The 11,128-nt window shown below is 37.9% G+C and overlaps 1 protein-coding gene across 1 annotated transcript; it reads right to left on the reverse strand.

The window, feature by feature from the left end:
• On the reverse strand, positions 1-6,032 carry LOC121411907. The gene is made up of 2 exons (XM_041604797.1): positions 5,375-6,032; positions 1-2,849 (listed from the first exon to the last, which is right to left on the reverse strand). Exons 1-2 carry the CDS (start codon positions 5,393-5,395, stop codon positions 2,097-2,099), a joined length of 774 nt encoding a protein of 257 aa, XP_041460731.1. The 5' UTR covers positions 5,396-6,032; the 3' UTR covers positions 1-2,096.
• Between the last annotated feature and the right edge of the window lie 5,096 nt (positions 6,033-11,128).

The raw sequence follows: 11,128 nt of genomic DNA on the forward strand, positions 1-11,128 counted from the left end.
AGAATAAAGACGACATTTTAATCACAATCAGATAAAGTAAGAAATTACAGGTTTTCGAATATTAAATCTTTGCTTTTAGTTTGTGTAACAGTTATCCGTGCTGACATGAATATGCAATGAGTTGGGATAATGCGATAACACCTCCTTTCCTTTTAAAAGATTTATAGGGAAATCCACCCCAAATGAAACGTTTTATAGCAAAAATAAATAAAAATCAGACGAGTAGATAAAGTTAAAGTTAAAAAATTATTGAATAACCTTAAGAAAGTAGTGATTTTTTAAACAGGTTGTAAAAATTGTCAATCATATTATGGAGACACATATGGTGATGTCATAGTGATGTAAGGCAAGGACTAATCCTCCATTTACTCCAATACATAAAATGGCTAAAATGTCATTTTTCCAAATTATTTTTATCAATTTTTTTTCATGAGGACACACAAAATTATGTCACATTAATAGAAAACCGCAAAATCCTGAAAATTAAGTATGTGGCCTATGGGTAAAATTGACCCTACCACTAATAATTTACTTACACTATTGCCGATTTGAAATTCATAGGGATATCAATATTTTAACCGCCACAACTTTCTTATTCCTTGTCCTATTTCTTTCAAACTTTTCACCGTTCTACCTAACTTACATTTCTCCCCTCTTACACATTTTATGACCAAGTCTGGAATCCCTTTAATCCCGACCATTTCGTAGTTTCCTTCAGCAAGAAATTTATCCTCATTGTGCTGCACTCGACCCAGGTGAGGTAAAATGGGTACCTGGCCTGTACAAATTAATTCCTTGAAATGCGTGTGCGCTGTAAGTAATTACGCCTGCCAAGCCAAAGCCAGGGTAGTAATACACCCAAGTCCTTTGGAAGCGCTAGAGGCGTTAAAATCACAATTATTATCATATGATATCACAAAGTATTTTTTTCATAGAATAGTCTTCCTTGTGACGAAATAATTGACAAGAATGGATAATCTTACCATTAAATCGGAAGTAAATCCTTATTGTAAATTCTTGTGATAGAAAAGGTGGAGAAGATAACACGGTCACAATAGGGAGATTTTGAAGCGCTATGCAAGACGAATTCAAGAACGCAGTAAATGTATTGAAAATTTCCACGAAGAGTTGGGAGGTCATTGTTGACAATTGGTGAACCGGAAGGGTAGTTTCCTCCTAAGTTTTGGAGCTGACAAAAAATTGCAAGTATGTCGTTTGGTCAACGTCCTGAACTACTGTTTTGATTAACCAATCATCGACAAAGCCTTCTTGATTGCTCTTTGTCGTGAAGGACATTTGACAACATATTTTCTTTTCCTCGAAAGCCCTTTGCGTCCTAACTTCCTAATATACAAAGGCGCTCAAGATATTATATTCTCACACGAAATCGTACAGAGGTAACAACGGTATTCATTTCAATTTGAAAGGGTATTTCTCTCACGGAATTATTTTAATTTATTCATCTAACCTACATCAAACAAACAATATATACATGTTAATCGTTATAATCAGGCACAAGCCCAATTGATATACCATTTAAACTCTGACAACGGGGTATGGCAACATGATCCAAGATCGCTGATCTAGGTAGTGCAGGCCTCTCCGTTGGAAAGAACGCCGATTCAAATAGTGGACTATATGAAGATCCTCCACATTGTTAAAAAGGCGATTCAACATAGTGTTTACACTGTGATCACTCTACTGTGTTACTCCGTGTTGTTCCAAAAGGGGCTACAATTCTTGATCCCAGATATAAATGTGTTGCAAGGACTTCGTCATAATTCACGTAAATTAATTAATTACATAATGTAGGTGTAATACATAGATGGAAGAATTGATTGTTAATGGACATAATCGCAATGTATAATTGTATATAAGATGATAATGTACAAGGGCAGTCTAGCAATGCATAATGAATACATACCTACAAAAACTATACACATCATAGCAGGCGAAAGCCTTCACCAATTTTGCAAACATATAGGTCAAAGATAATATGATAAATATTTTAGGTCAGCTAGTCCGTTCTGCAATCAGATAATTTTCGACAAATTCACATAAATATCTTAATAGTAAACTGATAAAATAATTACTCTCTAGAAAGAGAATACGGCGATTAGCAAAATTGAAAACAAAAGTGATGTCCAGCAAAGTTGCAGGCGATATGCACTTCCTTTTCCCACTACCCGTTTAGGAGTAATCTTTGACGTACCCTTGGTGCTGCCTCCTAAGCCGCCTTTCGTTGTGGTTGTCGACAACATGTCGACGACGTCAACACCAGTGTCGACGTCGCACCCCCTTGATTTTAACCTGTAACCCATGTGGGAGCCGGACTTCATGGTGTCCGAAAATTCGGTAAGGAAGGAAGTCTGGGACATGATGGCGGCGGGCTGGGAGTTGATTTCCTGTGGTCGCATGTTCCCGCCGCTCCATTCTCCGATCACCCAGAAAATATATTCCTGGTTGACTGCGATGTCGACCTGCGAGGTCGGGCACTGTACCATGGCGGGGTTGAACCCGACGACGTTCACGACGCCATTGTTATCGAAGATGTTTCTTGCGACGGCGCTCGCGTCAGCCAGGACGCCGAAAACGCAGGAAACGTCGACCTCGGCTGTGTAGAACAAGGGAGATGCGTGGTGTTGGAAGATGGGGTAGTAACCGACTACCGTTCCGACGACGACGATGTCCGCTCGCTGTGCTCTTTGTGTGATATTCCATGGCGCCCAATCTGCCGTGATCGAGCAGGCTTTCGTATTGCCGATGACGTAGGAAAAAACCACAAGCACGGTGAGCAATGAGGGCATCATCCTGATATAATTCTGTGTTGTTGGGCAGTCAGATTGGAACTATGGGTAGTGAATAAGAAGATAAAAAGAGGAAAGAAATAATCAAGAACCGGAAAAATGAATAGGAAATAGTAACTTTAAATCAATATCTCAGTCGCAACGTTCAAAGACTAGGGTGTAAACTTCAAAGTAAGTTAATATGACGGCGTATAATACTTTCCCATGTAGAAAGTATACCATACGCCGATCGATTCTGATACTCATATAACTTCGTCTTCAGCAAGGGCGTATCAGGGGAGGGCCGATAGGGGTGATTACGTGTCCCATCAGGCGCCACTTCAAGGGGCGAAAAATAAAGAAAAAGTGTAAGGAAGGGCATGGGCGGAAATCCCAGGGGGGCAGGGGGACGTGTCCCCCTACACAAAATAGTAGGGGGACACAATATCAAATGTCCCCCCTACTATTTTGGGTCTTTGGTGATGCTAAGAACTATGTCACTATATAAAAAATTGGAATAAAACGTGCGTTTTGGGACGAGATGACTTTTTTTTTTTGCTTGTCAAATATATAAATGACCTTAAACTTTAGGTAATTTTTAGGTAATAGCCTTTTTTTCTTTTTTTTGCTTGTCAAATTTTTCCAGACCTTTGTCCCCCCCCCCTACCTTTTGGGAGAGATTTCCGCCCCTGAGGAAGGGGAAAGAAAGGAAGGGGCATGGGAAAGTGGTTCTTTAATGTGATGAACGACAAAAGTATGTAGAACCAGGAAATTTAGAATGTGACGAATTTTACGTTACCCATGGCGCTTTTCCCATGATATGCCACCGGTATTTGGTTTGCCTCGACTAAATGTGGAACAATGCTCATTCATATCGCCAGAACAATTACGTGATGCGATTAAGCTATTAGTTAACACCCGCTAATTAATATACATCGTTGTAAACAATAGCTTCCTGGAATGATAGCACATTTTGGATCACCTTGAATTTCTCCGTGAAACTCACGTCACCAATCCACCTTTTTGTAACACTGCAATAGGAAATCATTAGATATGTAAGCATGTGGGGATTCATTCATGAAATTGCTGCATCCCTCCCCCAACAAAATATTAAAGAAAATATATTTTTTAAAGTAATGAATAAGATAACGACCAAAGCAACAACTTCGGGACCTTTGATCACTGTATCGTACGTTAGACTTCCCAACCTTGACAAATCAATTTACCATTGAATTCTGTTGTGTATCGTTTATTGTGAGACTCCGTGAGCTTCGGCGGAGGAGCCAACATCACTATTAATTTCTGATTTATGAAAGAACAGTTAATAGTTTTGTCGATTTGACCTTATTTTCCGCAATGGCCGTATCCTTGGTTTGTTTCCATGCTAATCAATCTAAAATGGCTCTGTATATTTTGAGATGCTATAAAATCATTTCACTCGTTTATATTTTGCCGATTTTATTTTTTTGCTATGAATAAAATTGTCATCATAAAATTCGTCCTTCAGTTTTCAAACCGTATATCTAGTGAATACATATTATCTACCGTAAATTAATCGCTAATGATATAAAAAATCATAATAAAAGCATAAAACCCAAATTATAGAGGATAAGTTTGGTTCTTTCACCAACTGAAAATTGTAATCCCTCTCATTGATGCTCCGCATTTTCAAATTTCAAAGGATAGTATATGTATAGGCTAGGCCTATCATTAATTGATTTATTTTGCTGTCATCATTATTATAGCCATTACAACTTACCGCATATATTATTCAACGAATGTTCATGTTTTTCACGTAACTATATCAATATAATTATTTTCTAGTTTCCTAAGAGCTTGTTTCTAACTTCTTGCAGATAAGAACTTAAAGATTTTTAAGATTGTGGGAAAACACCTTCTTATCACATGATTGACTTTTGACAAATGTATACCAAATTATTCCACTCGCATGGCGAAGAGTTATAATTCGGTGTTTTGAGTTTTCTATAAGAACACTATCAAGATTAAAAAGCATTTTGCAACAGTTCATGATAGTGAGATCATGGATTGATGTGATATAGATGTTTATTTTTTTTAAGTCAAAAAGATAGAAGTTCTTATTCTTAGACGATTTGTCGAAATACATTGTTCTTTTCATGTTTTTATCATTCAATTTATACATTTTTATTCATAGGTCAAGATCCACGGTAATTCAACCTTCCAGTAAGTCTACAACCCATCCGAAAGTGCTATTTTACGATATTTGATTTCTTTAATAAACCAGCTATATATCTTTCTTGAATTAAAAATATATAACGTGTAGCATAATGCTAAAATTGTTTAGAATTAGGTCTACACATAGCACCATAATTTATTAGCATATTAGGGACCGACTGTGCTGTTTTGTTTCACTGTATTGAACAAATCGCAATAGAGGAACGAATGCAGTAAACTACAAGACAAATACATTTTATACAATTTAATAACAAATAGCAAGAAAGAGCACAGAACTAGGGCATAATACTGATTTAAACTGGACAGATGAAGATCAAAACAGCTACGTAAAGCACTAGAGAACTACCAGGATGAAATTTCAACGAAATACTCACAGATTTTCTCCCAAGTCTCATTCCCTTCTCGTTTTCCGATTGCCCGATCGTACGGACCAAAGATCCAGCAAAGTTATGAAGCCAAAATGAATTTGTTTCTAGATGGTTATTCAAATGAGGTAAATTCAAAGTCGTCGACCTGTAGATATTCAGAGTTGGATATAGCGGGCTATTATTATTTTTTCCGAAACACAAAGTTTGTTGGAACTTCCAGGGCGGAGTAAACCGTGCCAGAGAGGGACTTGGTTCACCACAATTAGGTCAGAATTCGTAAGCTAATAGTTCTATATCCTGTAACATGCACTTGGAAATGAATATGGATTACCAAAGGGCTCTGCCAAGTTTCACCGAGAATTGAAGAAAAATGAATGCTGTTCCTCCACCGTGTGGCAGAAATAAGAATTATAACTTATGGAAGTGGTTACTTAAATATGTCTTACTCATCTCTGACAGCCGGTATATCAATCCTTTTGGAATTCCTTCCTGAGTTATTATAGGTGTTAGTTTAACTTACACCTGAGAGGCCAGACCGATTTTTTTTTTATCGTTCTCGAAGCAATTAGGATCACAGCATGGGCGATATATGGTCTGCTTTTTATCTTGGTCAGTACTGGTCATTTGGGTTTGTTATGACTGACCAATGATACCCTGGTCTGATTACTGACGTTGACCGTTGTGACCATCCCGCTGGCCGAAATGTAGGGTAAAGGGGCGTGGCAGGGTGAATACTGGATTGGGGATACGGAAGGGGTAAGGTGGGGTGGTTATGAGGGGGTACGAGGGGTGATCGAGAGCTAGAATGGAAGAAATAACGAAATGAAATAACAAAATGGAAATACATAGGGAAAGGAGGCGGGACTCGTGAGGGGAAATATGGGAGTAGGAAACAGGGACATGCAGAGAAAAGAAGCCAAGAGGGTGACAGATGCTTTGAAAATGCACGTTGGAGAGAGAAACGGGGATAGAATATGAATAATTTTTTTATACGGGGGAGGGAGGGGGAGTAAAAATCCACCCCAACCCCTCTTTAAAAAGCCACGTTCGGTCAATCAGGAAAATTGTTGGTGCAATATGAATTGAAAAAAAAAGTGTTTATTCTCAGATATCTTTAAAGGCCAACATGTACTGTTGTCATGATAACAATGTAAAATAAAATCTGCATGGAAATAAACCGGTAATAATGGAAACCAAAGATGTATTATGTCCCAAATATGTCAAGTTTGCATTTCTGGAAATGATGCTGTAATGGAATTATCTTACTTTTGCGAAAATTTAGTATCAACTTTAGCTTGATCTTATCTATTGGAGCTCAATATCAATTCACGCTTAAAACATTCTTGGTAATCGTCCAATCGCCTAATAATATTTCTGTCACTTGAGTCATTTTACCCTTATAATAGCGTTCGTGTACCTTGCTAATTATCATTAATATGATGTATATCAATAATCATCCTTTACTTCATGTTACACCTTTCCCCCTTTTTACGTCATATGAAGAACCCGCCCTTCTGCCGCCCTTTTGACAAAATTAAGATTACAGATTCAGTCTGGAATCTCGCCCTTTAGCCATGCACAAGGTCGCATGAGGTCCTGCTAATCGGGTGTCATTTTCACTTATTTCGACTTGGCCTTTCTCTAGGTCAACAGCCGACAGTGTTTGTAAACCGTGCTGTTATGTCGGGGTGTCCTCTGTCGTCTACTCTTAAGATGTAGCACTGGTATCGATAAGTCAAGATGGAGGATTTATTAAACGGCCCTGATTTATTTTCCAAATGATAAAAATCAACCGAGAGGACCCGTCTGTGACAGTTATTGGTTCTGTTTAATTGCAGGAGGAGGAGGGGAGGACAGAGGAAGCGACGGATGACCCGCGAAGGTATTTAGCAAGTGCCCGGGTGTGATATGATATTGATGATAATTGTAGTAGACTAATATCGATACAAAACAGATGAAGATGGTACGTAGAGAGGGTGTGGATAATGATGATGATCTTTATCATTTTATCATTTTTATAACCAGAGAGACTTGAGCTCGTTCTCTATCATACAAGGTAACTCGGATTGGATGATGTTATATGGCGTTTTTCTTTCATTGGAGGGCTAACAAAATATGATTCTGATGTACTGACATAGCCCGATGTCCTTTTTGCCCCAACATTACGTGTTTAGAGTCCGATTTGCGCGAGGTGTAGAAGGTGGGGTCGTACTAACCAAATGATGTGTAAGGTAAAACCGAGCGACGACCGAAGTTCCAGTGTACTTGTTTAGGGGTTAATTTCAGGGAATTTGCCAAGAGTATCGTTTTGTTTCCAATATACTTGTTAAGGGTAGAGTTTCACACACCAATACTTGTTAAGGGGTGCATTTTCAGAATATGGAGATTACGTGTTTAGGGTGCTTTTCGAGACCCCATGGTCGCGCATGGTATCCACTCGTCAATGGAAGTGCACCCCCCCCCCCGGGTGACATAGCAACACACCTGGCTCATTGCATAACCCCTTGGAAAATGTTTTATTCTTCTTTGGAAATTATCCCCCAGTTATAACCGCCATAACTGACAGCCAGTGCTCTGAAGTCGAATTCATGTATAGATTGGTGCCTGCCGTGTCTTGCACGCCGTAACGTTTATGTCTTTCGGATAGGCAAGGAGTGTATATTGATGCGCTCCACCCAGGTGTATACGATGAGGATCAAAATGGTATAGGGGCTTTTTTAACCGCGCTATCTATACAAAAATTATTTAACGTATTTATGGGGTCTATAAAATTGATGGTATTCTCTACACGACCCCACCCCAAAAAAAAAATCCTATGTGATTTCTGGAAGGAAAAAGCAAAGAAGGATGAGAGAGAAAAAAGGTGTGGATATAAACAGAGATAAAAAAAAGCGGGGTGAGAATGGGGTGGGTGTGAGTCAACAAATCGTTAAAACATTAAAACTTTTAAAGGAGAATGAAATCTTTTGATACAAGGGACGTAGTCCTGCCCCCCCCCCCCCCCCGACGAGCTTCCCTGACAAGCTTGAAGCCCTTTCTTTTTTTTTTGCTTGTCAATTTTTTCTCCCGGTACGAAATACGAAATCTTATATTTGTTATTTGTGGTTGAAGACCTTTTTTTCGCCACTGGTTATGAGCATTTGAATATTGCGACCACTAATGCCATGGAGATCCTCGTATTGGCAATGCGACAAAGATGTGTGATGTCACTTGTGAACAACTCTCCACATTATATTAGTATAGGCCCTATATTTCACTTAACTTGCCTCTTTTATTACATCTATATTAGATCATGTATTCTTTCTATAGGAGGGCATGTAATACAGATTTTTAGTAAAAACATCATGGATAAAGAGTTTGTACCACCATAAGAAAAAGCAAAAAGAGACATTTTGGGGGTATTTTATAATCCATCAAAGGGACATTACACATCCTTGTCGCATTACCAGTGGGAGGATCTCCATAGCATTAATGATCGCCATATTCAAGTGCTCATAACTTTCTCATTTTTTGTCCGATTTTTCTCAAACTTTCGTTGATCTGTTTCTTTGATTTTTCTCTTTCGACACAAGCCTACTTATTCCAAAGGTTTCATTCCCCTTTAAGTGATATTGTACAAAGATGCATTTCATCAAATTAAAACCTAATAATGTCTCTCTTCTCCTTTCTACTTTCATTGAACAGAATAAGACCCCCCCCCCTTCCATGTTGGGCAAATTTACTGGCTTAAAGTCCAGTTATTTTGCTAATTCATTTCTTTTATTACGTTTTTGGTACCAAAATATAGTGTAAAAATCATAAATTGCATGCACTCTTTCAAGACGCTGACGAAAGAGTGACACCAATCGCTCCAAGGCACTGTTACGTTTCATACACGGCAAGGTTAATAGAATAATAATTGGTTGTGGTCAGTAGCGTCCAATAATTCCCTCCATCGTTTTAAAGAAATATCCGGCAATATCCTGCCGGAACGCATCAATCGAATAGTCAACTCTGAGGTGTCGCTCGATCGTGAAAAAAAGATTTATTACATTCAGAAAAAAATCTGCGAAATAGCCCAAGGAGACCATTTATTGTATTCTTAAAAGCCCTTGACTTCTGCCTTGATACACTTACGAGTCTGGTTTAAGAAAATCTTGGAAAATTTGACTCATTCAAGAACGCCTGAAGATGATTGAAAGCACGAAATGCATTTTAATAAAAAGAGAGGAACTCACTGTGAGAAAAATGGTTTCCTTGAAAAATATTCCGTGCGAGGTATAACTTCACATAATAGTGGTTAAGCTGACAAGTCTGCTGCTGAATATTTGTAAATTTTTATGAACATTTTTAGTTAGATATTATTATCACAATTTTAAATAAATGTATAAAAATGAATTTTAAACAAATTCGAATTTTAATTTTTTTGAAAAGGTCTCTTGAACTTTGTTTTAGAAGATTATTTCATTTTATGTTGTTTCTAACAGGATGAACTTTTCTTTTCGTATGTTAGAAATATATACAATATCTGATTACATAAAGATTTCATTTACAGACACGGGGGGTCTGTTGGGCAGCGATTCCTGTGGATGGGGCTCGTGCCCCTGATTTTTTTTTTTGTTTGATATTAGGCATCCATTCCCACTGAGAATATTTATGCCATAAAAATAATTTTTCTTGTTCTGTATATTAAAGTATTTATGAGCGATGAAATTGTATTCAGATTTTTGTACATGTATATCGCTTTTTTTTTTGGGGGGGGGGTGTATTTTAGGAATGTAATCTCTCTTTCAATGGACCAAGCAGTGGAATAATGGAGTTATTAAACAACCGCAGACATCTTCTTACCAGACAGGCATTGCATGTTGCTCACGCAGTCTATTCATGGAGCTCTGTGTTTAATAGCTCCATGATCTATCATTATTGTGTAAAGCACTAAATAAGAAAGGGTCACTCGCCCTCCCCTTCGCCCTTTTTTACGACGGATTGCACCGACCATACCAACTATTACCCACAATGACCAATCAGTTGTTGAATCAATTGTAAAAACAAACAATTGTAAAATCAATCGCTATGCATTGTGCTAGGGGATCCTGATAATTACTGTAAAAAGAGCAACGCCCTTAAATGCTGACATCCCATGTTAACTTAAACAAATTAAAAACGAATTATTATCAATCATCAGCTGATCGTACGCAAACCCTTTACATTTCAGGCTAATTATTTCAAATTAGAAAGATTTCATTGATAAGCACAGTTGGTGAAGTTGTGACCCCAATTGAACCCACTGTTGATTGAATATTATTCAAAATTGCTTGAAAATGAGATTACACTGAATGCGCGACTTTTTCTTTAACTATTGTATAGTGACTGTATGTTGTATTTTCTATCACTGTGCTTTTGCATATTTTAATGTCTAAAAATCGTTGGAAGTGTACCGCTCACATAATTATATGGGCCAATGAATTAATACTGTTTCTTGTTTTTGTTTAGAATTACAGTGAGAGTGAAAAAGTGGAAAATTAGAGAGTTGCTTGCCTTATCCAGTCTCTGGCCTATGTTTTTCTTGTTCACAGTAAGTGGGAAAACAACTAAAACAGCGCCAACAAAGGCGTGGGGGCAGCCCTTTCATTGACTTTTCGCGTTCAAACAAAAAACTGGGGTGGAAATCGACCAGGTATTGTCTAAACACATAAAGCGATTATCGATTCTTCTACAGTGTATCGATATTATGGCAAGAATACAATAGAATACAAGCATGTACTTCTCTAATTCACGGTG

The sequence above is a fragment of the Lytechinus variegatus genome, chromosome 3 (assembly GCF_018143015.1).
Source record: "Lytechinus variegatus isolate NC3 chromosome 3, Lvar_3.0, whole genome shotgun sequence".
Classification (NCBI taxonomy): Eukaryota; Metazoa; Echinodermata; class Echinoidea; order Temnopleuroida; family Toxopneustidae; genus Lytechinus; species Lytechinus variegatus.

Bases quoted from the DNA above. Each gene is read 5' to 3' on its own strand.
- LOC121411907 (XM_041604797.1), bottom strand. From the start codon at position 5,395: ATGAGACTTGGGAGAAAATCT. The intron at 2,850-5,374 runs GTGAGTATTTCG...CACTACCCATAG, and splicing joins TGAGACTTGGGAGAAAATCT to TTCCAATCTGACTGCCCAAC.